General features: G+C 41.7%; 1 protein-coding gene across 5 annotated transcripts in view; it reads left to right on the plus strand.

Moving 5' to 3' along the window:
- The window catches only part of stard13a (StAR-related lipid transfer (START) domain containing 13a), a 51,777-nt gene extending 27,073 nt beyond the window's left edge, over positions 1–24,704 (plus strand). For 3 of the 5 annotated variants that reach the window (XM_014335429.2, XM_005928113.3, XM_005928114.3), the window contains 13 exons: positions 12,477–12,548; positions 13,524–13,605; positions 14,881–14,944; positions 15,226–16,541; positions 17,520–17,690; positions 18,276–18,435; positions 18,563–18,761; positions 19,104–19,317; positions 20,218–20,332; positions 20,859–21,110; positions 21,875–22,092; positions 22,548–22,724; positions 22,807–24,704. In XM_014335429.2, the coding sequence (XP_014190915.1) occupies positions 12,477–12,548; positions 13,524–13,605; positions 14,881–14,944; positions 15,226–16,541; positions 17,520–17,690; positions 18,276–18,435; positions 18,563–18,761; positions 19,104–19,317; positions 20,218–20,332; positions 20,859–21,110; positions 21,875–22,092; positions 22,548–22,724; positions 22,807–22,924 (3,158 nt within the window). In that variant the 3' untranslated portion in view covers positions 22,925–24,704. Of the gene's footprint in view, positions 1–13; positions 5,483–8,876; positions 11,147–12,476; positions 12,549–13,523; positions 13,606–14,880; positions 14,945–15,225; positions 16,542–17,519; positions 17,691–18,275; positions 18,436–18,562; positions 18,762–19,103; positions 19,318–20,217; positions 20,333–20,858; positions 21,111–21,874; positions 22,093–22,547; positions 22,725–22,806 lie in introns of those variants that run through there. The other 2 variants (XM_005928112.3, XM_005928115.3) reach the window with 2 other exon arrangements.
- The last annotated feature ends 2,253 nt before the right edge of the window (positions 24,705–26,957 follow it).

The raw sequence follows: 26,957 nt of genomic DNA on the forward strand, positions 1-26,957 counted from the left end.
TTTTTTTTTTGGAAGGGTCGCTGGGTTTGCTCTGTATTTGGCCAGGATGCGCAGAGTTTACCATCTCTCTCTCCCCCTCTCTAAAATGTGCGTCAGAGAGCTACAGCCGCCCCCTCAGTTTAATGTAATTACCGAGATGTGCGCCTCTTAAGCAAATTAAACGATGAACATTCCCACATTCACGACAACACAAACCACCACAGACCAGGATGTCGGTCAAAGTCAGTGTGCCTATTCATGGTGTATTACAGTGCTTAGCAGTGATAGATTGCATGCACGGCCAGCAAAATGATGCTGGAGCCCTGCTAAAGATTGTTTTCAGCATTGCATGAAGGACAGCTACTACAGTGTTTGTTGCTTTAGTGAATCTTTGTGCACAATTAGAAAGAGAGTATCTGCCTAAGGAAGCATCAGAGAACACCTGCTGGCTGTGTAATCCTCTTTTTCCTTATTTCTAGCCCTTCCATCCTCCTTTCAGAGCCCCAAACCCACAGCCCCTCATCCAGCACCCCTCCTTCATCCTACTGCTGAACGCATCAGCTCAAAGGCACACAGTTCACATCTGTCTGGATCTGATATGGGGATGGGGAATCCTTAAAAATGTGCACATCTGGCCTTACAGTTATGCTGGCATTCAGAAGTGCATTTTCCACCCTATGAATTAGTCAGGACAGTGGAATATCTGGAGAATCCATGCTAGTCAAATGTTATGAATTTAAACCTGTTTTGTATTTTTGTTTGGTGGGGGGGGGGGAGATACTGTAAGTAATTTTCCAGACGAGGCTGATTTTATTTTGATGGTGATAAACAGCACAGGATTAAATTCATGGCAAATAATGTGAGCATCTTTTTAAAAAAAAGAAACCCTGCACTGATTACCAGATGTAATTCAAAGATTGTGCATATTAAGCAAAAGTCAAGAGGCAGATGCAAAAAAGCAGAGAGTGTGTGTATCTTTGTGTGTGAGAGAGAGAATTGAGAGTACAGCATAGCACCTGGATTTAGTTGTAATTCCACAGATTTTTGAGTTAGTAGTAAGTGTGGGTCTCCCTTTGAATGTGGCTTTTGCGAGCCTGACTTTCTTTGGTGTGGGAGTTTATGTGTTCGTGTGCGTGTCGGTTTGTTAGAAAACACCGATGCAGAAGAAAGAATTTACACAAACACACAGGAACATGCAAAAGTCTTGAACCACCCTGCATTTTGTCATATTTTGTTTTCAGGAACCAAACGTTGTTGTCATTTTAAAGTGGTCGAGTGATAGTTCTCCAGATTTTCTGAAGGTCTTTCATAGGTTTTCTTTGGACATTGGTTGCTTTTTCACTAATTTTCAGTCCAATCCTTGTACCTGACTATTAAACAGAAAAAAGGCACATTACTTGTGTTTGTGTCCATAGATAACAATTTAGCAAAGAACTGATTCACTGTCATACTCGCTGCCTGTTGGAAAAATACATAATTTGTTCCCATTTCTTTAGTTAATTTATGAAAAATACCAAACATAACATAGTTTGATAGTAGTTAAAGTTTCAACCAGTGTGATTCTAAATGATCCCAAACATCTTTGGGAAGATCTTTTTGGTTCATTTGCTGTAATCCTAAAGATTACAGGAGATGACCAGTTTTTGAAAAAAAATCCTGACACATGACCTCAGAGATGAGTCTGACCTGTCAGTTGAGCCATCTACTGTTCAAGCCTCATCAGATATGATCTCATTGGAGGGGTGGTCGTCAGGAAGCCATTTTAAAGGAGGGAAACAGAATAAAGGGTGAGGTATGCCAAATTACACAAGAACTGGACTGAAAATCGGTGGCAACAGGTCATATGGAATCTAGATTTCCATAAGTTTGAACTGTTTCTGGATGTCAGGAGGAGTATCTACAGTGATATGTAAAGTACAGTTGAGGCTCTGTTGTGATTTGGTGTTTTGGAGATATGGTCAAAACTGATGGAATTACAAATACAGAAAACCACCATCAGAGTTCGATTCACCATGCAATACCATCTAAAATGTATCTGATCAGCAACAGCTTCACTTTCATCATGAAAATGATCCCAACTGAAGCAGTGTGGGATCTTTTAAAAAAAGAATCTACTTAAAGATATTACAAGAAAGCTTATCTAACAGAGTTCAGGCTATGTTGAAGAACAAAGGCGGTCGTGCCAAATCGCTCATCAGAGCTGTACAGACTCTGTTTTTGCCTTATATACTGTATTTGCATTTATGTTTGAGCATAAATCACTGTGCCTATTTCTTATTTTCCCAGGAAAATAGAAAGAAATACGCAGTGGCATGAGACACTTGCACAATACTGTATTTCTCTAGAAAGTATTTTTTGAGAATACTGTTGCTTAATCATGCAGCAAATTTGGCAACTTGGCAACAATTAAGTGAACTAAATGATGACGCTCACTGCTGTGAGTATATGAGATGGTAGGCGTTCACGCTGCTGTGTTTGTATTTCCACATTTCATTAAAAAAACGTATATACAGTATGTCCATTTGCACACGTTTGCACCCATTTGCCATTTTCCTTGGAAAATACAATAAAATCAGGAGTAGCTCAAAACTTCTGCACGGCCCTGTGTGAAATGATCTTGAATCATCTCTTTCCTACTAGGATTTATTTTCACTGCTCTGTAAACTGGACGTGGCGCTCACTTTGCCTCGTACTCAGGATGACCTTTGACTTCTGCGCTGAAAATACTCAGCCAGCTTTAAGTAAAACCCAGCTGCATTTTATCTGCCGCTGGATGGCTCAGGGCTTCCTGCTGTTTAAAGTCCATTTCTCTGTAATGGTCCTGACTGCTTTTTAGATCATCTCAAAGAGCTAATAGAGCCTTGAATATTTGGGCATGAAGCTCCTTAGTTTTTGGTCTTTAGGTTAAAGGTGACCAAGCTTTGATGTTCAGAATCGTGAAGTCTGCCCTGGCTGTGAAGGTCAGAGTGTTTACTTTAGTACTGTCCTTAACAATGACTTTAAAACCTTATCAAAGGTCAAAAATAAGAACTCCAGCTTTTTTCCCTAATATTAACTCTTTTTCTTTCTTAATGCTCACACACATAAATGATTTATGAGCATCTGGTGATCTCATTTATTTTGTCACAAAGATATTTTGCACTTAAAGGCTTCATAATGTTAACTGCAATAAGTGCTGCTACTACTTTTTGATCAATATCTCATTTGCTTTAAGACCTAAATACATCCTCCAGGATTTGCCCATGCGTGACTGTAAATGGGATAATGACACATCAGATGACTTAACAAAGAAATGGAAGTAATGCCATAAACACAGCTTGCTCAAAATCAATGAAACTAACAGACCGAAACAACATTTTCAGAGGTTAGACATAGTAGGATGTCTTATATCAATAATGCTTTATATTGTAAATGAGAAGAACAGGTTTTAAATAATGCATAAATCAGCTGTCATGCTGACATAATTTCAACAATAATTTCAGGTCTCACAACAAGCAGGTTCTTCACATTTCCTCGTACTGTCCTTTTATGTCTTCTTGTGTCCTCCAGCTGCGTATTTAATTAAACTTTAGCTGTAGCTGAGTTTTCAGGCTCATCTCTAGTCGATGTAGCTTCGGTCTTGTCGTGGCCTGCTGTAACTGAAAGCGATGAATGTTATATTACTCACTGCTTACTACAGCCCTGCCCTTTGCCGCTTTGGTTGCACACATCTCCATTACTTAGCTCTCCATTACATTATTATGCCAACCGTCTGTGCCAAAGATCACATGGGACGTTTACTCAGTGCCCTGCTTAGTGTTTCAGATTTATTTTTCTTTGTCGGTTTATCCCAAGTGAAAACAGAGATAGTCCAAACTTCCACTTTTGCAGAGAAATTGTGCAGATCATGATTTTGATTTCCTCAAGAGGGCGGTGTAATCAAACCCAACCACAGATTTTATGTTTCACAGTTTCACTTGTTTGACTGGGAGTAATTTGGCATTTCTGGGATTTCGGACTCGTAGCTTCCAGCTTTCTCACAGTATATGGCCTGTAGGCTAAAAAAAAAAACTGTCCTGTAACTGCTGACCTGTAAGTGACTTTGCTATGGCGCTTTTTTCACACCCTCTCTTACCTCACCTGCCGATTATTACCTCCCTAAAATAAATTCAGGTGACAGCTTGGGTCCTCAGGTCTTGGTAAACCATTATTCTGCAAATCTGGGTCAAACTATGGCTTCTCTACTTCCACTCACTTCTTTCCACACATTTATCCCCTAGTTTCGTTACTCTGTGGCAACTTTCAGTCACATATTAAAGACTTCAGCTTACTATATCTGCTACATGGTAGATTTATTTAGATGTATTGGTATGTGAAAGGAGTGTTAGCAGGGAAAGTGGGTGATGTATATCTGTCATGTGGTCTAAATGTGATGGTGTGGGTTTATTCTTCAATGGCATTGCAGTCCTACCCAGCATAAGCAGCAAACATCTTACTCCTACTTACATTCCTCTGCACCGTCTCACAAATCCACATGCTCTATTGTTCTGTTTGTTCCTTCCCGTTTCGCACTGGGATATGGCTGCTGGCATTGTATATTTTTCCAGGCCTATCCCCTTCCCTGTCCTGATTACGTGTCCCCTCACAGATATGCCCACTAATGCCTGGGGCGCGTACCAAAATTGATTCTTTGGCAGATCCTCAGGAAGCGGTGCAGTGTTCCCTGAGCGCTCAGGGCATTGGTTGCTGGTCATGTGACCAAAGGAAGGACCTTGTGAAAGTCGGTCTTCCTCCCATCTCAAACTCAGCTGAGCAGTCAGCCTGTGTTTACCATCTGAGTCAGGTGGTGTGATGAAACCTGCGTGTTTGTTAGACTGTGGTGATTCGGAAGGAGGAGGCAGGAGGGAGAGGAGCTGATTTGGCTTCCAGTAAGGACATGTTAAAGGCAGGAATTTACAAGGAGTGCTCACTCTACAATCCACCACCCTGAGACTTGGAGTGTAGATTAAACGTTATGTTATGGAGACTGGAGACATCACTATGGCCCTTATGGATAACATGGAAGCTGCAGTGAGTACAGTCCACGGGGCTGGCTTAGTGCACTGTGAAGATGCAGACAGAGCAGATTCTGCCAGGAATGAAGAGACAGCAAACGTAACAGAAACTGCTAAACATGCGAATGAGGACACGAGGAGTTTAACCGCTGCTGACAGTGTGGACAATACGAGGGATGAGAGCGCTGACAGCATGTGCACAGAGGACAGTGCAGACTGTGCTGATGTCACAAACAGTAGGAACATGGAAATCGGTGACAGTACAGACTGCGGGGATCACAGTTCCAAGGGCGCCAGTTATGACAGTGAGAGTGACTGTGAGAGCAGCGGTGAGAGTACCTGCCTGGAGGCCATGACACCGGATGGGCAGGACTACTACCTGAGGCTGGGCGACACCCCTCAACGGCGCTCTGCCCTGCGCCTCTCGCGCATCATTGCTCGCAAGCAGCTTCTGCGGAGGCTGGCACAAGGTAGCTATGGAGAAGATGTTTTAATGCCTTTGATTTAAATTCAATCTCATGCCTCAGTAAAACATAAGAAAGTATGTCAATGCAGTTTTCAACTTGTCTAGTTTTTCTCACATGTGTGTCTTTCTTAAAAAAGGGGGTGACAATAGGTTGATAAGTAAACTGAAAAACCTCTTATTAGATCTTTGAAGCCTACCAAGTGTAAATATCACTCATCACTTGTTCTGTCCATTGAAAGAGAGAGGAAAGTGCTGGGTGCACATTTACACAAAGTGCTTTGATAAGTGTTCCAGCTGTTAACCCTTTAAAACCGGTCAGAGCGGGCACGCTCCGTTTTGCGTAACTATTTTTAAATCCCGGTAGCACTGCAACCACGTGAGCTAGCGCAATAATTTTTTTTGCATATGAAACCGGAGGAGTTGTACTTACATCTTATGCCATCAGCTTGTCCTAGGTCACGGTTTCCTTCCACATATAGCTTTGCTAAAACTGCATAAAAAGCGCTTGCAGCAACAAAAACATAATATTCCAGAAACTCGCTTTGCCGATCCGATCAGCTGTTCATAACACTTCCTACATCCATCAGTGAACTATCGCATGTCCGCCATGACCTGCCCGAAACCGGAAGTGACGTCATTTTCGCGGAAATGTAGTTTTTTACCATCAAGGCCTCATGAGCCTATACTGGTGTTTTTAAAAGTTATGTTTGACTTTATGGCTTTCTGTGTCGTTTCTGGGATGCTTAGGACTCATATTGCACTGCTGGAAATAGTTTATTTTGATGCATATGCTGCTTTTTTGCAAATTTGCACTATAATATTTATTTTCGTTTTTCCTGCAGTGTATAGAAATTGGTGTATTTCAAAAATAAAACTATGAAGACACTCAAAATAAATTTCCTGTGGTGGGAAACTATTTTGTGCAACTTTTTTGTATTTACAGTTTTGAGGGATAAGCCTCTTAAATTTCTCTAACTAGAAATATATGTTAAAAAACAAAAACGATTTTAAATTTTTTTTGTAGTTTATTGAACTTTTTTGCAATTTATGTAATTACTATGCACTTAATGCATGCATATTATTAAAATCTAGGCTGTAATGGTTGTATTGATGTATAGCAACTTGAAATGCTCCCAAAAATGGCTCTATAACATGTAAAAATATAATATCAGCTCTGGCAGACTTGGTTCTATGGTAGGTCTTAAGGGGTTAAACAGGGGAAGGAAGATTCTGATTGCAGGGCTTTAATGTTAGATTGCGTCTCCCCTGTTTGGAATTGGGCCTATTCCACAGTGGTTCCCACCTGATGCCTTAATTATGCTTCAGTGGGAAATCTATGAAAGGGTAACCACCTGAAGTGGTTCTTCCACTTCTAAATTCCAAGAAACATCATCTAGTCAGACATGTGGAGCCACTTCCACTCCAAAGATGTCTTTCATAAATCTGAAAGAAGCCATAACAAATGCTTGAGGGCTGTAGTGTTCTTGTTTTTGTCTCTTCCCCTTACCCAACTGGTTACTTCCTGCACTTCCTGTCATGTGACTCAAGCTTCCCAAGGAGTAAATTTAACAGAACAACACTGTCACCGCAAAGGCCGCCTGTGTTCATTGAAAACGACAGCATGCTCCTTCTCTGTAAGGCTGCATTGTTGGTGCTCTTGAAACACATCAGGCAGTTAGTGGTCAATTTTTTTTCTCCCTCAAAATGCCATGCCACATAATTAGGAGCAGAAGCGTGTTAAGTCTTGTGCTACGTGTTATCCCTGCTTGATGATGAATGGGTCTCAAAGAATCCAGATGATGTATGAAGTAACTAAAAGAAACAGTGATATGCTGGAGGAGAGAGATGAACAGGAATGTAGACGGGGAAGCAAGTTTATGCCTGTGCTGGGTGATGGTATGACTTTTTAACTTTCACTCACTCCTATTTTTGCACTCTTACATGCACTTCGCTCTTCTCGGCCCCCACACAAACACACTGTCTCCTTCACCCACTTCTGTTGCATTCCACTCCTCAGCAGCTGGTCGAGTGTGAGGCAGCCTTTAAAACAACACAACTCAGTGACCTAAACAGTCGGTCACCGAAATCAGAGGCTTTTTAACAGCAGTAGTGCTTAATTCATGTCTCCAGGTACAATAAAGCTACTTTGAGCTTCTTCCTTGCTCACAAGTTGTTACCACAGCAGGTAACCCCCTATATTTGATTACTTACTTTTATATCGGATGCCCTTCCTGACACAACCTCAAAGGGGTTTGTGTCTCCTCCTGTTCTCAAACCATTGGCTTTTCATGCATTAGACAAATGTGCAAACTGCTGCCCTGATTTATAAATGTGTATGGGTGACATACAGATGTGTTAAAGGCTTTCATAGTGGATCTAATCACTGTCTTGCGGCAGATTGCCCCCCTCTGAGCCTGGTTCTGCTGGTGGTTTCTTCCTGTTAAAAGTAGGCTTTTCCTTCCCACTTTTGCTAAGTGCTTGTTCAAAAGTGGTCCTTTGATCACTGGGTTTTCTCTGTATTATACTTTACAATAAAAAGCTCCTGTTGTTGTGATTTGGCACTATATAATTAAAACTGAATTTCATTGAATTGATTCAAACGCTACACAGCGTTCACATGACATTATTACCTAAATCTGTGAATCTGAATCTGATTTCATCGACAGCCACTTAACTATTTGACTGATTGCTCCCGACTGTTGATTGAGTCCATCTCTTTAGTTTAAGGCTTGAAATATGGTAATTGTGAGGCGCATGTATGTAATACTAACATGATTTCTTATTCATAAAATCAGTGCAACTCCTGCATTTCTGCTCTGATGTTATCCTTCCTGTTTAAATTAACAGCCTAATCACTAAATGGCAAAGGGGCTAATATGTGACGCAGAGCCCAACAACATAATGGTTTCCTTTTGATTTCTCTAACAAAATGCTTTAGCACCCTCTGTTGGAGAAAAAATGACATAACCAAACATACAGCTTGACCTTCACTTTTCTTCACTCATCCTATTAATCTAATCTGGTAACACTCAGTATTGCCCTGTGCCTTTATTAATTATGGTCAACTGCTTAATTACAGCAGTCCTCGCATTTGTGCCATATCGCATATATGTAGGGCTGAGTAAACTCTGCAGTCCTTCATGTGTGCATGCTTCCACCGATTCTGTGTCACAGTATATTTCCACAGCTCGGTATTTGTCACAGATGCACTTCATGAGATAGAACAGGCATATTCCTCTTTAATGTCCTTTGCTTCCTTCTTCATTTTCTTCATTGCCTTAAAAAAAAACCTTTAAGAGTAAAGGACTAAGTGCTTTAGCGTATATAGGAATATGGCAGCTTTCCAGGCATCCTGTGTGTGTGTGTGTGTGTGTGTGTGTGTGTGTGTGTGTGTGTGTGTGTGTGTGTAGTCTGTGACTGCTCAGTGTTATTTAGACTAAAGGGACAGATCTTATAAAAAAAATCTATTCAATTAAACTAAAAAAAAAAAAAAAAAAAGCTCTCTTGTGGGATTCACTTTAGCCCAGGAACTTCCTGCTGCTGTTCTTAGCTCACATGCCACTTTGAACACATGGGAAATTTAGAACAGGAAATGATGTAATCCAGGGGACTTTGGGGTCCTTGGGACCCAGTACGAGGCAGACATAACACAGATAAAAGGCTGCCAGAAAAGTCAGGGTTACTGGTGTGGGATGAAAAGCAGGAAATGAAAGGTAGAGAAAAGAAAGTTTCATTAAAAAAAGCTGTGAGGAGATTCGGGTGTTTGAATTATATGCGTTACGTCAGATTGCTGGCACCCTTGTTATGTAAGAAATTAAATTACAGCCTCTTTGTCCCACACATGAACGCCATAACTCACAGACCAACCCACAGTCGAGCGCACTCGTACACATACCATCTGTCTGGCTGTTGTTGGCTTTCTGCCTGTTGTCGTATATTCTCCTCAGCACCAGTGCAGTGAGATATGCTGAAAGACAGCATGGCGGGCAGCTCGGATTAGCTCCGTCTGACTGCGTGCACTGGGGTGTTTTGTGGCCTGCTAATAATATGTTTGTGTACTAATTAATCTCTTGATTAAATTCTGCACAGATGAATGGCAGTGCTTTGTTCCTGTGCTGAGAGCAGCTTTGCCGTTGCCAATTACACATGCACAAACATAGCAATGATTATGCCATTGTGTGTGTGTTTGTATTCTAGGCTTTTCAACTTTTTTCTTTTGACATTGGCTGCTTTTTCACTCATTTTCAGTCCAGTGTTTGTACTTGACCATTTTCAGAGGTACATTTTTTTTTTATTAACTTGTGAGTCATTCAAGCATAAAAAGACACCTAACTCAAGGAACGAGCCAGCGTTGTGTCTACACATAACAGAAAACTTAGCAAAGAACCCATTTTAAATGTTATGCTTAAGCACCTTGTTACTAGCATCCTGTCAGAAAAACACAGAAGTTCTTCTCACTTCTTTAGTTAAAGCAAAGACCTGATACAGGACCTGTGAGATGCATCTGACCCTTCATTTGATCCATCTACTGTTACTGAAACCTCATCAGAAATGATCTCAGTGGAAGGCTGGCTGTCAAGAAACCATACTTAAAGAAGATCGTCAAGCTAGATGACCATCCTCACATTCAAAACCTGAAATCTCTTTGTGGTGCATATTTTTTAACCTGTGCATGCACGCATTTTAGTGTTTAAAATCTCAACATACACTAAGCAGACAGCTGGTGTGGTATGGCTTCCTCCTTGTGGTGTTCCCACAGGGTCCATCTCAGCTGCCACTCCCCACCCCAGCTGTCTGTCTCACCCTTGTTGCATTCTCTGACTCACTGGAGGCAACATCTGGACTCTTCTAAATGTCTTGTGTGTCTAATGCATGTGTGTTCGTACACATTTGTTGCTCGGATGTGTAGGCTTGTGCTATAAACCCAGAGACGGAAGGTTCGAGCGTCCTTGCTAACCAGCCAGTAGGTCCAGCTGACATGTGAAGTTGGCATCCACCACTTGTCAGGCTGCGACCTCGGGGTCTGGCTGATGCAAACGTCAACTGAAATGATTTCTTCATGGAATTCATGGGGCAACATCACTTCTGGTAATGACAATCATGGTGTGACGCGAAGATGTGCAATTGACAGGAACAAGGATGAGTAAATTTAATGGAAGAAGCAAACGGGGCGGCTACATCCTTTGTTGAGAGAAGGATTCAGAGGAGGATGTGGTAGGAAAGGTTGATAAGAAGAAGGATGTAGAAAGAGCGCAGTGAGGGCAAAAGTAAGTAAATAAGTTTAAATGAGCACATAAAAATCTGAGGAATTAGTAAGAAATTAAAGCATGACAAGAAGAGAAGAGTTCAATTCAGCCTAAAGCAGAAAGTCTGTAAAAGTAGAGAGATGTTGTATGTAGATCCTAACTAATATGAAAGTGCGAGAGAGGAGGTTGAGGAGAAAATTAGAGGGAAGAGAAAACCTGCATGGGGCAGGCTGGAAGAGGGAGGCAGAGTTGTAAACACACGGGTTGGAAAGGCAGCGGGGAAGAAAGCGCAGAATCAATGCCACTTGACGGAAAGCTGCATAGCAGCGACTGGACGTGCCACGGGATGGAGAGGAAACGTCAGTCTGAGCAAAGGACAAAGGCATAGAAGCATGTCATCACCTACACCATGAGAGCTCCCAGTAAGTTTTCACGTTTCTCCTGAAAGCCTCTCGCCCGTGAAGTGCTTCTCTCTGGGATCTCTCGGTCTCTGCAGTCTATTTTCAGAGAACTGGAAATATTTTTACCCCGAGCGCTGCTTCATATGTGACTTAGAGAGAGGAGTTATGCTGAGAATGTTGGAAGAGGGTTGTAATTGCTGGATTGTGGTAATGGGATCATTTCCTCTGGCCATTCTCATCTCTGAGGGTGAAGTCTGACATTTGTTTTATTTCCCTGCTGAACTTTGTCCTCTGTGTTTCTGCGGTGACTTTCTCAGGCAGTGCCAGCACCTCTGTGAGAGTGAATGAGACACGTGAGAGTGAATGAGTGTGGCTTTGACAGAGAGATCAGATAAGAGCCATGAAAGTAAAATGATGAAGTTACAGTTGCTCTTATTTGACCTTTAATACTTATCATTTAACATTTCATTTTTTTCACATGTAAATTCCTTCCCATTCTTTTCACTTCCTTATTATTTATGATTTTTGTATTTTTCTAGCATGTCTCAGTGTGCATTTTAAGTCATATTGCAACACATGATTGCTGTCACCAGATTATTAAGATGTCTTTGTCAGCACAAAGAGGCGCTGCAGAGCGGTTTAATAAGTGTCTGCTCATAAAGTGAGCGTACTGTACACACACATACCCACACACTTGTGCATTTCAGGGCTGCCAGTTTAGAGGTGTGTGCAGTACATAGGCTTGTGGAAAAAAGTAGTAAAACAAATGCCTGTAAAATGTCTCAAGGTGTTGGCGGCACCGTGCTGACCTGTTTTATTCTTTATACATTTATACTTTCAATTCTGAAGGCTGGTGTATCTATATCTGTAGTACAGATGTAATGTTAGACAATGTACGCTGCTTCCTTTGTCCACTCAAGATAATGTGCATCCTTCTCTGGCAGATTTCCAGCTTTTCCAGTCTCATCATTCCTCTTAATTCCCAGAGGGAAGTCTCGTTTTCTGAGATGTTCCTCCTCTGTTTCCGTAACACGCTCAGAGATGGATCATGGAAAATGAGTCATTGCGAGTCTGTCTTTAATTTGATTTATCATGTTTTTCAATTTATTAATTAAGACTTTCAAAATGTTGACCTTGTTCGGCTGCGATTCTCAGAAAGGAAATCATTTGGGGACTTTCCTCCATAAAATTTGGTTGTGGTGATATATAATGCAAACTAGAAGCTGTAAATTTGTAAAAATACATCGTACTAAAAATATAGTTGAACAGTAGAGATCCTACATGATAAAATAAACATACATATGTTGATGTTTGCTCTCAACATGCCTCTACTGCTTTCTTTGCTTTTCAGAGATTGAGGCTAAGGAGGCTTGCGACTGGCTTCGAGCAGCGGGATTTCCACAGTACGCTCAGCTGTATGAAGGTATCACGCACACAGAGGAGCCAAAGTCCAGCTTTTACCCAGCTGACTTGTTTCACACAAGGACCTCCTCTTTCAAATCTCTCCTTTTGTTTATTCTCTGCGTTCTGTGTTCTTTCTCTGTTTTATTTTTCCACCATCTGTGCTTCTCTCTCTCTTTCTGCCATCTCTCCATCCTTGTATCCTCGTCTTCTGGGCCACTGCGTTCTATTTCCAGGCTTCAGTTCCTGTCTGGAGGGAGGGGTCATGGGAAAGGCCTTGTTATCACTGCTGGGACTCTCATAGCTTCTACTTCTGTCTTCTTTCTCCCACCTTTCTCCTTGTGCCCTTCCTCACCCACCACTTTTCTTATAGTCATCTACCCATCAAAGGAATTCTTTCTTTCTTTCTTTCTTTCTTTCTTTCTTTCTTTCTTTCTTTCTTTCTTTCTTTCTTTCTTTCTTTCTCAATAGCAATTATTCATGTGATGATCATTGGATTTTTTATAAACATAAACAGGAAATGGCCTAATCTAAGAAGTTGCTCTTAAAGCACAACAGTCCATCTTTAGCAACACGCACACACACACACACACACACACACACACACACACACACACACACACGCACACACACAGCTTCTCTGAGAAATCTTCAGAGCTTCAGTAATGTTGGGTTGTGGATGCCGGGCTCTGGGACTCTGTGGCTGCTCCCCAGGCAAACATGAAGCCTGCAGTCTGCAACCACACGCTGAGAATCACCAAAATAAAAAAAAGCTTGAGTCATTTTAGCATTGGCGCTCTGTGGGATTTGAGCTATTTTGGGATTTGAAAGCGTGTGCGTATGTGTGTGCATTCAGAGAACTTGAGATGCAGATGAGGAGTGTTAACAGTGGTGGCAGCAGACTTCTTTAACAGTTAACTCAAAGAGGAATATGCAGACTCATGTTATCTGTTAGTCATTAACTAAAAAACTAATTTTCTCTGTCTCTTTCATCCAGATTCCCAGTTTCCGCTTGACATTTCGTCTGTTAAAAGGGACCACGACTTTTTGGACCGGGATCTGGTGGAGCCTCTTTGTCGGTAAGGACGCCGGCACGTCGACGCGTTTCAGTGTTTACACTAATGCCTCCACCCGTACACACTTAAGACCAGAAAAATTCTAGCTTCCTTTTCCTGCTCAGTTCTCTGGCTTGTCCTGCGGCCTCATGCTAACTGCTACTCATTAGATGTCTGACCCCCCTCTCCTTAATGAACTCCCCTTCCACGTCTCCCACCCATATACTTTGAAGCTTTGATCTGGTCACCTCCCCTCCCCTCTGTCGAACTCTGATCTCCCATTCAAAGAGGAGAGACCCTCGGGGGGAAAAGCAGGGGGCGAGGAATGGGTGAGAGTAGTGGGGAAGGAGTGAAGGGATGCCAGTACTTCCCAACACTTCCCAACTTTGTGGTGTTTCTTTCCACATGTATTTGATTTTTCCTCTTCAGATCTCCTGTTTTCATTTTACTAAAGCTTTACATGGTTGCAACAGCTTATCCTGCTCCTTATCTGCTTCTTTTCTCTCTCCTGCTTACCCCCCATCTCCCCAGTGTCTATGGCAGAGGAGGGTGTGGTAATTAAAACGTTAGTGACTCCTGACAGCTATACCGTGAGAGAACACACATCAGATCCCCTGAAAGTGTCTCAAGAGCTATAAAACATGCTCATAATGTGTTGTTTAAATGTTAAATTATATGGTCATTTTCGCTATGACACAAGTTGTGCAGAGCAATTCTTGTCTGGCCATTTGTATGAGAGGACAGAGAGGTTTACAGTGAACGAAGGAGGATTTCCTACTGTGTTGTTAGAGGGCTGAAATCCTTTCAAATGACAGAGGTCATGAGCCCTGAAACGTGTTTTTAACAATCCCGTCTTAAAGGCACGGACACAGACACCACCCCGCTAAAGAGCCACTCATCACATCCTAAATGAAGGTGGAGACAGTGGAAGCTTTCCTCAGGGTGAAGGGAGAAAAGTGAAGGGGAGGAGCTGGCCGTGTTCGGGACTGAGAATCAATTTCAGGGGTGTGATGCCAGCAGAGAAAAGTAGAAGAAGAGAAGGAGAACATCAGCGTGGAACATGTGTGTAGACAGACTACAATGAAGATAGTGTCTGAGAAGAAGTTTAAAGCAGGCAGTGAAGAAGCATATCTGAAAGTGGACCCAGCAGGGATGTGAGAAGGTGGTAGTGAAAAGCGAGAAAAGAGACTGAAAGGGAGCGGCGTCAGAGTGCAGATGGATAGAGACACACAACAGACAAATCGCATCCAGAAGAGCAGCTTTAGATGCAGCATTTGACTGTGCGCTTGTCTGTTGCAGGCGTCTGAATACTCTGAACAAGTGCGCCTCCATGAAACTGGACGTCAGTCAACCCAAGAAGAAAGTAAGTCAAAAATTTTGCCAATGAATTACAAGAACAGAGGTTTTTGCAGCTTGATTGTTGTTCCTCAATTACTATACACAGCTACAGTACTTGCTTGCCTGAAAATTATGGTGTGGTGTACTGTCAGTCACTGTGATGAAATGCATTTTGATTCATACTGTAAAATTGTTAGCTTGTTCAACAATGGATCCCAAATCTTTCAATAAATTTAAGCTATTTTTATTTTCTAGTATCCTAAACTTAAAACAGTAGAAGCTCATACTTCCTTTTTCCTTCCACAGGGTGATGACTCCGATGAAGATGATCCATTGGCTATCAGTAAAAGGTGGACGTTCGAGTGGAGCAGCCGACGCTGGTCTCGCCTACAAGACTTCCTGTCTGACAGCACCAATGAAAGCAGCCCGACAGGTCAGGGGGAGGGTCTGCACAGCACAGTGAGCAGCGAGAGCGTGCTGACAGACCTGAGTGAGCAGGAGATCACGGAAATCTCCTCGCTACACAGTGAGGACTCCGCCTCTGCCATGCCCGACTCCATATCGATGGCCTCCCTCTCTGCTTCCTATCAACCGCCACGGGAGCTCCCACACTATAACTCCCTGCCGATCAAAAGCAGCCGCCACGGGCAAGGGAGGCGGAATAAAGCCAAAGAGTTTTTGCGGCGAATGGAAATAATGCGTACTTGGGGGCCATCGACGAGGCGCAAGGGCTCAAACCGCAGGCCACCGCTGGTCATCAGCGGGCCGGTGTTACAGGGGGAGGAACCTCAGGCACTGCAGATGCTCCAGTGTACGCCTATCAGCCAATTAGAGCAGAGCCCTAAACACAACCACCAAACTGATGGTGACATTTCCCCTGACTCTCTTAGCAAGGATTGTAAAGACCAGGTCACAGTGAGTGTGAGCCCCAGCAACGAGACTGTGGAGCTCCCTGTGAAGGAGCCTGTGTGCATAAAGCCCCGCACTGCCAGCAAGAGAAGCAGCATGTATCTGGAGGATATGGTGTTGCCTTCTCAGGGTAAAAGGACCGAAGGTCAGAGCCAGTTTGGCAGAAACCAGTTTCACTCATATGAAAACCTCCTCATTCACATCCCCAAAGACCATAAACCAGGCACCTTTCCAAAAGCCCTCTCCATAGAAAGCCTGGCGCCTTCCCCTGGTGACAGAAACAACGACCCTCACGTGCATGCCCGAACTTCTCCCCGTGACAATGGCCTGGGTGAACCCTGGTCTGGTAAACCTTTGTCTAAACCCTGTCCTGGAGCTCCACGGGGCAGCAGAGTGAGTGTTTATGACAATGTGCCAGGCTCCCATTTGTATGCCAGCACAGGAGACCTGTTGGACTTGGAGAAAGAGGACAATCTGTTCCCTCACCTGGATGACATTATCCAGCATGTCAGTGGTCTGCAGCAAATTGTGAACCACTGGAGCCGTAGCGTGCTGCCCGAAGGGGAGACGGGGGAGGGGGAGGAGGAAGGGGAGGGCCGGACCACTCCCAGCGAAGGTGAGAGAGACGGGGTCTCCTTAAATGACACAGATTCAACAGGGACCAGCCGGGAGAGGAGAGACTCTGGAGTTGGGGCCTCCCTCACAAGACCACGGTGAGCAGCCCTTCAGCTTTTTAAAGGATAATTATGGTTTTATTACTACTTGAGTTGTGTTTTTATAGTTTTGGCCCTAAATTGTATTGATTATATTAACAGTGTAATCACTACAATCATGGCTGAGATCTTGAAGCACACCAAAGTACTCATGATGTATATAAGCAACAGTTTATTTGGGGAAAAAACAAAAGAGCACAACCAAAGTGTTAATGAAGCAGTGCACAGTAAAAAGGGTGGTGATCCTGGGTTAAATTGTGTTTATATTTACAGCTCGTTGTTCACTTTCATTGGTGGTATAGATTCTAAATGATAAACCATAAAAAAAGGGTCAGTTACTGCTTGTATGTTTCATTTTCTCTTGCCTGCGTAAGAGTAAATAGCTAATAGATAGACATCAGGCTTAACTGCTGCCTAGCAACACCTCTGTCAAGTATCCAGTACTGGAAAATTGGTGCGATGCCCTTTGTTGTCCATATATGCCTCTCTGGACATGTACTATAAATGTTGGGAGTCCAAATATATTGCATGGTTCCTCTGAAGTTAAAATCGGGCTCCAGCAGCCTGTGCTTGATGAATCAAGTGGGTGCCTTTCAAAGCTGAAGTCTTCTCACTCCACATCAGCACTTTGTCCTCCACCTTTGAACAGTTCTTACTAAGTTCATTAAGAAAAGTAATATATGCTTCTCCTACTCTCTGCTGGAGAATCATAAGAGCCCCTGATGGTTGAATGGTTGATTTTTAATCAAGGACCTCCTCTTTAACATTGAACAGGTTGGGTAATGTTTCTACTGGCTGCCTTCAGCAAATCAAATCTGTCTAACCTGAAGTTTTGTTTTAAACCAGTACAATTATATTCTTCCCTAAACGCTATTTCCACAAAACTATAATAACAAGACTCAAAATAAACTAGACTCATATTTACAGTGACTGAATCACAGTGTCTGATTGTTTGCTGGTATTTTCTTCCCATCCCAGTCTACGATGGCCCAGTTTCAGAACTTCAGATCATCTCAACCAGCCGGCATCTTCTCTGCAGATCAGCAGCCAATCAGCGGGCCAGCTCAGCCTGCTGCAAAAGTTTTCCCTGCTCCGCCTCACCGCCATCATGGAGAAATACTCGATGTCCAACAAACACGGCTGGACGTGGTGGGCGTGCATTACAATCACTGCACAATTTCAAGTCTATGTTTGTCTTTCAGTCATTCATTTATTATAAAACTAGACATTCACAACCTGTCAAACATACACGCAAAGTATCTCAAACTGTTTTATACATTTCTTTATCAAACCTCTTTCTTCATCTCCCCGTCTTTTTTTCCTCAAATATAAAAAGTATAAACAATCTTTTTGGTTTTTCCTTATGTGGTCCAGGTTAGCAAGGTACAGTATGTTCTATACGCGTGACACTTTTTGCAGTGGTTATTTTTACTGCTTCCATTAACTCTGCAGAAGAGCTGAAACAGCAGGACCATATGGCCAACCATCAGCTTCATTTGGTTTCAAAACATGCATGCAGTTGGGCTCGTGCATGCCGCAGTGTTTGAACAAACTGGCTTTAGGTTGTCACCCCCACACACTTTCATCAGTTGATTATGCTCTCCAAACGCAAGCTTTGACTTGTTTACGGTGACCTTTGTTTACTCCTGTCAACCGGCATTTAAATAAAGAGAAGATAATGAAAGTATGTGCCACTTTTTCTGCCACACACTTAATTCTCTCTATTGCTTTCAGGTCTGTGCCAAAGTTTATGAAGCGCATGAAGGTGCCAGACTACAAAGAGAAGAGTGTGTTCGGGGTTCCCCTCATTGTCCATGTCCAGCGCTGTGGTTTTCCACTCCCCCTGTGTTTACAGCAAGCCCTCAGCCACCTCAGAACACATTGTCTGGACCAGGTTAGAATCAATAAAACTTTGTCCTTCTTAAAGCGCTACTGAAGGCGTGAATAAGCCGATAAACAGTTAATGCCCTGCCTGTCTCTTTCCTGTGACTGTCCCTTCCCTTCTGGTCTTCTTCTCTTAGGTTGGATTGTTCAGGAAGTCCGGCGTGAAGTCTCGTATTCAGGCGTTGAGGCAGCAGTGCGAGTTGTCTCCTGACTGCGTGAACTATGAAGACCAATCAGCTTACGATGTTGCCGACATGGTCAAACAGTTCTTCAGAGACCTGCCTGAACCTCTCCTCACAAGCAAGCTAGGAGAAACCTTCCTGCATATTTACCAGTGTAAGCCACCTCAGAGGCACACCTGCAGTCATTTGCATGTGACTGTAAATAGCTTTAATGGTTTAGTTGGCCTTAGTAAACAGGCAAACACAGTATATGTGATCTTCTAATCAAAAATTAAAATCACATTTTAATTTCTGAACCAGTAAAAAACAGCTTCAATCTTTAATCAACGATATGCCATAAAACAACGTTGTTAATTGTATCCAAAATCATAAATCATATTCAGTCAAATATTGAAAACAGTATTTGCTATATAATGAAGAATTTCTATTGTTTAAAACCTTAACCACATTTTTTATTTGACCCATCACTCCTCCTCACGTCCATATTTTTCTTCAGATGTCCCAAAGGAGCAGAGACTGCAGGCCGTCCGAGCGGCCATCTTGTTAATGCCAGACGAAAACAGGGAGGTTCTGCAGACGCTGCTCTACTTCCTGCGTGACGTTACATCAATGGTGGAGGAGAACCAGATGACACCCATGAACCTGGCTGTTTGTCTGGGGCCGTCGCTCTTCCACCTCAGCATACTGAAGAGCGAAGCCTTATCACCAAGGTGCGCATATGGGATGATGAACACGCTGATTCTTGCATAAAAAACATAGAAGCTGATGAAAGTGAAATTAATAACTCGTATTTGCCTTAAACATTTGATTACATTTAATTACACTGTTTTAATTGTTTTTAGTTCTCCATAAATTCCACAAATTTACTCCTTTTGCTAAAATCTGATGCCACACAACACTAGTCTTTACAAATATTTCCTTGCATATAAAAATATCTCTCAAATTTCTCTTTTTAACTTTTGGATATTGGTAACTGATTTTATGCTGCTGTTGTTAATTGAGCAAATCTAAATACTACTAAACATTTGACTATTACAGTCATTAGTTAACAAAAGAAGGATTTAGTTGGTTCTCAGTTTTGTTCACAGTTATGGATTATTCTGAGCAGTGTAAAAATGTCAGTGTAAACGAAGATTGTAATTATGTGTCAGTACATTTAGAAAATCAACAATCATGGTGAAAAAGAAGATACGTCCCATTTCAGTTATAAGGTTTCATGTTTGAGGATAAAATTCAATAGTACTTGGTCCTTACCAGGTGTTAAAATTAGATGTTTAAAACCTCAGGTGTGTCATTATTTATTTATTAAAATCGAAGAAAAAGTGCAGACACACTGTGAAAAGAGAAGTACACATTTATTTCTTCCTCCATAGAAAATAATGGGGTAAGTAGCAGCAAGGTTCTGCTAATCAAACGGTGTAACCACCCCTATAAAGACTGTTTGTCGTGCTACCACTCTGATTCTCCTTCCTTGTTGTAATGTTTGCTTTAATTTGCATGAAGATCATTTGTATGTTAGGGATCTGCACATAATTCTGTCCATTAATGACTCCGTATATATCACCTGTTGTACAGTTCTGTATATTCAATAATAATTTGTGTTCCTCAAGGTCAATTCAGAGGAAGTACACTACAGGCCAACCCGATCAGAAAGACCTCAGCGAGAACCTGGCTGCCACTCAGGGCCTGGCACACATGATCACCGAGTGCCAACGTCTGTTTCAGGTCAGGATCAAATACGCCACTATTTATTTCTGTTCACAAAGAAATAATACATGACTCTATCTTTATGTAAGACACTGACAAACAAACATGAAGCTGACTGATGTTTGCCCTGCTGCGTGGTTAGTAGCCAAGGCCACGTTATAATTGCATTTAATGAGCTCATTTCTAAAACTGTAGCTCATCATTACTTTGAGGCTGTCAGCGTGTACAGTATGCTGCTGCTTTCAGGGAGAAAGACAAACAGATTTGATTACTATGCATGCGGTTTGAAGGGTTTTCATACAGGACTGAATGATTAGCTCTTCTTAACCCACAGAGGACTGCAGAATTCCTCCAACACAGGGAAATGACCAGTGAGGTTATGTTTAGAAGATAATGGATATTAAAACGTTTTACCAAACTGACAGGAGCTGCTGTAATACACTATTAAACTTATAACTACAGTTCATTTTCCTCTGTAAAAGTTTTTGTATTTAGCTGAAGTGGTGCTGTGTGATCTGATTCACTTTCTCTGGCTGTTCCACAGATCCCAGAGGAAATGGTGACCCAGTCCCACAACTCCTACATGGAAGCTGAGCTGATGGTGCCCCCGCTGGACGAGCTTTGCAAAGCTCACGAGGAGGAAGTGGATGTGGACGAGGAAGAAGAAGATGAGGAAGGATCCTATCATGCACACCTAGAAAGGCTGATCCAGAACCTGCTGAAAGAGGCCAAAGATAAGAGCAAAGGCTGGGTGTCTCGCTCAACTACTGACCATACAGAACTGTCATTTAAAAAGGTATGTGTGGCTACTGAATCTCTAGAATAATGGATGGATATTGGGAGGGTTTGGAAGAAACTGGATGCAGAGCAAGGACCACAGTCATACAGGCATAGAAGCTGTCAGTAACGCCCAGTAACACTCGATTGCTGGGGAAAAGTGTATGTTGCACAACCAGTTGGCTAGTGGTTGTGACTGAGAGGATCCTGGCAATTGCAGCAGTGAAATTTCTGCAAACACTTGCAAACTACTTGCTCGATGATGATGCAAACTACAAATGTTGGAAAGCTGAATCTTTTGGAATGAGGCCATTTCCAGTTTAAGATGCACTTTTTCAAGTTTTACTACAACTTGAAGAGATGGTAAACTGTTTGCAGAGTCAGCATCTTCCATACAAATACTGATCACTGTAGTTTGCTAGTAACAAAAGGTTTTGTTCTTTTTGACCATCTCTATATTTGCATGTGATTTAAACCTAGCTACAGCCAGCAGCCACTTGCCAACTAATTAGAAAATGCATATTTTTCTTTAGCAACAGAACGTTGCTCAGGTTTTTTCTGACTAGTCTCTTGACCTCTGTGACTTGGGCTTGAAGTGGAAATCAGAAAAATATTGTTCTTATTCATGTCTGCGCAAGCAGATTATCAGAAACATATACTGATTACATCTACATCTAACCACTTAGTCTGGTCTAGGAAAATCAAATCTATAAAGTTTCTAGTATTGCCCTTGAGATACACCTTTACATAATATTTCACTCTTCCAATGTGTTTCTCTCTAAGGTAGGAGACGGTAACCCTCTGAGGAGGTGGAGAGTGTGTGTCGAGGTGTCGGCAGCTCCCGCTGAGGTGCTGCATCGGCTGCTGAGAGAACGCCCGCTGTGGGAGACTGAATTACAGCAGGAGAAGATTCTGGAGACGCTGGACAAACAGACGGACGTGTACCTGTACTCCTGCAGCAACATGCCACCTCAACCCACCTGTGAATATGTGGTACTAAGGTCAGGGAAACTAAATTTCGTTTGCATTTTCTTTTTGCAATCGGTGTTCTCCCTCACATAAAGACTGACGTGTTGAATGAAAAGATTAAGCAGAAAGAGCAACAGTATGTCTGTTTAAACAGGGCTTTACATACAGGAGAATTTTTAAAATACCACACTGGGTAAAAAGAAGAGCTGTGACAAGCGGCTGATTAGTTGTTGGAAAGAAAATTGATATGTTCTCCAACTCCTACAAATGTAATGGGGGCAGGTTCTTCATATGTGACAGTTTGCAGCTTTTATTCTTGGCAAGACGAGACATTTATTATTTAATAATATGAACATTTTGATTGCCTGTTTCAAAAATTTAATCGCCCGAGAATTTATATGAAATTGTTCCTGAAAATAAACCATTGATAGTTGAAGCCCTAATAAGAAAGACTACCTCAAATTGACTCCTTGCTTGTGTCCTTTAGATCATGGCGTACAGACCTCTGTAAAGGCTCCTCTGCGCTTGTTAGTGTGTCTGTCGATCATGAAGACAGCCCACCGATAGGATCAGTGAGGGGGGTTGTGCTGGAGTCACAGTACCTCTTAGAGCCCTGTGGGACGGGGAGGACCAGACTCACCCATATCTGCAGAGTGGACCTCAGGTGTGGATGCACCTCCAGGGTTTTTAAAGTCTTATGTTTCAACCTCGTCTGCAGTCGCTAATGAGTGTGTTTCTTGTTACAGGGGAAGATCTCCAGAATGGTACAACAAGGCATTTGGTCACCTATGTGTTAACGAAGCCCAGAGGATCCGCTCTTCTTTTCTCCCCGTTGACCAGACAAGCCCCGAGGCCAAGCTCTGAACCCCAGAAATTAAGCTTTGTCTTGGGTCACACTGCCAAAGCAGCTGAGCCTGAGAACCAGTGACCCAGGAGGATAATCACCCAGGCAGTGGACTTCAGCCTTTTCACGGTGCTGAGGCATAGGAAGCTTTACTGTACCACACACAGACACACACACTGAAGGAAAGAGTATTTGTGTCATTTTATCAGGTGTCTTAAACAACATATCACTACTTATTTTTATCATAAATCATTATTTTCCAAGCCTTTAAAAAACACAGATTCAGTGTTTGTTTCCAGTAAAGTAATTTAGTGATTTGACACCAGGTCTCATGTATCCATGTAGATTATTGGAACTACATTATTATATTATTGTATTTCTCTGATTTAATCTTCCAAATCTTCCAGTGACGTGGTAAGGAAGCCAGCACCAGCAGGTATGATCATGACGATGCTGCTGCAGTGGTTGGGTTAGTGTTTAACCTTCACCTGATCACTTTCATGGTTACTGTAACAGAGTACCTAACAGAAATGTACACCGAAGTTAAATATAAGTTATATTAGAACATATAATATAAATTATATGAATATAAATACAACAGATATTAATTATCTTAACTAATTTTACATGACCTGCCTGACAAATATACATGACAAATTTGATCAAAGCATTTCACAATGTTTTCTATTAATAGAAAATAGATAATATTACTTCTATTCTGATTCCATTGTAGAGTATTTATATAAAAAAAAACAATCACACAGCATTGATAGTATGTGATGATCTTCAAATCTAAACTAATAATACACTCGTGCAAACCTCCATGACATGCAGGTTTGCTCCTTTATTAATTAATACACATGTAGTTATTAAATGAAAAACTACACATACTGTAAAAATGCAAAGAAAACATCTGTGCTCTAAAAATACCAAGACCAGCACATAGTTTCGTGTCAGCACTGTGTTGTGAAAGCTGCACTAGTTTCAGGTGAAATGACTTTCACAAGGATCTGAATCACATAAAGGGAAAACACTCATCGGGTCCGTGAACGTGCTCAGCATACATTTTGTGGAGATTACTGTTTATTTTGTTCTCTATTGTCACTATTTACAGTGTTATCTAAATGAAATGCCATTTTAAAGTTATTGTTGTCATTACCTTTCTGTATATTGTGTCACTGTTGCTTGTTTTGGGGTTTTTTTTGCTCTCATATTATACAATGTCTAAGACATGTGACCATTGCTCTGCTTCTGGGAAGCATGTTTGAAATGTTTGCGAGTGTGCACGGTGATGCCTGTGTATCTGCATTCTGAATATATGTACAGGCTGTACTGTAAATATCTGCAATGCTTTCTGTGCCAGCAGATCAAACACCATAGTTTTTCAGGGTCTTCCTATCATATTGATATATGCTGAAATGTGAACCTTCCATATATTATCCTACTAAAGCAATAGCAGACTAAAGCTTTGTGGCTCTTATTGTTTCAGCTGTAGGCGGCGCTGCTACGGTGTTACTATGATAGGCTATAATATTTTTACAGTGCTGGCATAATCCCGCGCGGATGCCTTTCGCTGGGGAACAGTGTGACGCGTGTGTGTCTAGATGTGTGTATGTGAGCGATAATAAGACAGACAATGAGTGAGAGTCTTTGACGTGAACCCTCAGCCGTGTGTGATGAGGCTTCAAACCTAGCTGGGTAGGCCTGGTTGATTTATGCTTGACTATTTCTGATAAAGTGACAGAAAACAGAACCGTGGTTACTGAACGTGAGAATAAAAATATCAAATGTCAACAAAAATGAAATGTCATCTTCAGTTTTTCTGTCTCTGATTTGTGTAAATTATTCAGTAAATTCAAGAATATCAGGTGTTATATATCCTCATGTCCACTGAGGGGTGCTGTTGCCCCTGAGGAGTCTGAATGAATCTGGAAAGTATGCCATGGAAAGTATTTTTAGATAACTGAGTTAATGAAGAGTCATCACAGCATCAGGGGGGGCATCCCTGAGGACTTTTTCACTCTTCTCTCCTTGAGTCCTTTCAACTAATGGATGGGAACTAAAACTCCGATGCTCAGATCAATACTCCATCACATTTACCTACTTAGCCATGTTAGACGGGGACTCTCGCAGAGGGCAGCGAAGGTGTTTGAACACAGACTGCTGCTCCCCTCAGCTCCCCTGTCTGTTATTCTTGTGACAACACAGAAACACTACTTTAACTTCTACCTCATTTAACATGTCAGTGGTTTTATCAGGAAAGTAGGGCATGCAGTAACATCCCCTGCATGTCAATGATCCTCTGCGCTGTGGGTGTGCTTCAGCTACACTACTCCATGGGCGCTGACAGATGAGAAACACCATGTTGCAAATTACACTATGAAAAAAAAATGTTACTGAATCAATAGTTTTCCCATGAATCCTTTTTCTTTTGTTTTTTTCTTGGAGCCGCAGAGGTCTAAGCAATAAATGAAGCCATGGTCTGTGTAACAGAAAACTGATGTGACATGATGGCCTTCAATATGTGCAGAAAAATACAGAGGGATTTAAAACAGCATCAATATTTTTCTCACACAGGGTGACCCTGCAAAATGATTAGAGAGGGGGGGGACCTCTTCTGGAGGGAACAGGAAGTCCAGCTGCTGCACCATCACTCTAAATAATCTGGTATGTAGGGCACCGTTTTGTCATGTTTAAATTTACTTTGTGTTCATTTGCAGAGGTTTTAAACATGAGGAGATCGCGAGGCCGAAGAAGACGAGCAGGAGTACAAGCAGTGTGAGCTGGAGGCTTATTTTATCATGTCAAATTACTTTTTAATGCAATTGCCCATGTCATCTTTCCACATTCTGCATTTCTACTTTGTTAGTCATGTGTGTCTGTATGAGACAGTAACAATCAGTCTAAATCAATAAAGGCTCGTGCTTAAAAAGTCTTTGTTAAAATTCAGTTCATTATTTATTGACTTGATATAGTTTAGTTATCTAACATGTTCCAGTATGCACAGTATTCAGTTTAACAGCATTTGTTTTGTGATGTCTAAATGCATTCAAGTCCTTATGTGCTTTATTGTACTTTCTTCTCAGAATCCTTCTGAGGACTTTTTGAAAACTTGACGATATATAATAGAGTTCCAGAGTTGTTGACAGACGTATTTGTGATAGATACACTTCAAAACCAACTGGGGCTTTTCTTCTTTGCTTTTACTCACTTTGTGTTCTGGCCTCTGTCACAAATACAAGAGTTACTGCAGTTGGCCAGTTGTAATGCATTTTTTCTTATATAACTGTCATATTATATATGAAGTTACATATTAAGTCAGGTGACAAAAATGAATCAGTTATAGATGAGACTGAGGTAATGAGAAGACTGGAGAAGGCCTGGATGTACCATAATTTTCAAAAGATGAGATAAAATCGAGGTCACTATATTTGGGCCTAAAAATCTTAGAAACCAGATATGTTCTCTGGATGGCAATTACTTGGTCTCCAGCAGCACTGTGAGGAATCTTGGAGCCATTTTTGACCAGGATATGATACAATATAAGCATATTTAACTCATTCACTGCCATTGACGTCTATAGCCGTCAATTGCAGTGAATGAGTCAATGGGTTTAACTCATTCACTGCCAATGGCTGGCAGTGAATGAGTTAATACATATCCAGGACTGCTTTCTTACAATATCTATAAAGAAGCATCCTGTCTCAGACAGATGCTGAAAAACTAATTGTTTATGCATTTGTTATTTCTAGGTTGGGTTATTTTAACTCATTATTATCATGTTCTTCTAAAAGTTCCCAGAAAAGCTGTCAGTTGATACAAAATGCTGCAGAGAGAGTACTGACAGGAGATTATTCCATATTAGGGGCTCCCTGTTATATCCATAATCAAATTTAACCTCCTAAGACCTGAACTCTTCCACGGCATGCATTTTTAATTTCAAATAAAGGATTACAAGATTTTTTTTTTACCTAACTTTTGTTTCTAAGAATGATGAGAGCCACATATGAGGATATTCATTTAAAATTTTGATAAAACAGTAGCAGTATAATG

Source organism: Haplochromis burtoni, unplaced genomic scaffold, assembly GCF_018398535.1.
Source record: "Haplochromis burtoni strain Fernald_Lab_line unplaced genomic scaffold, NCSU_Asbu1 Contig_109, whole genome shotgun sequence".
Taxonomy (NCBI): Eukaryota; Metazoa; Chordata; class Actinopteri; order Cichliformes; family Cichlidae; genus Haplochromis; species Haplochromis burtoni.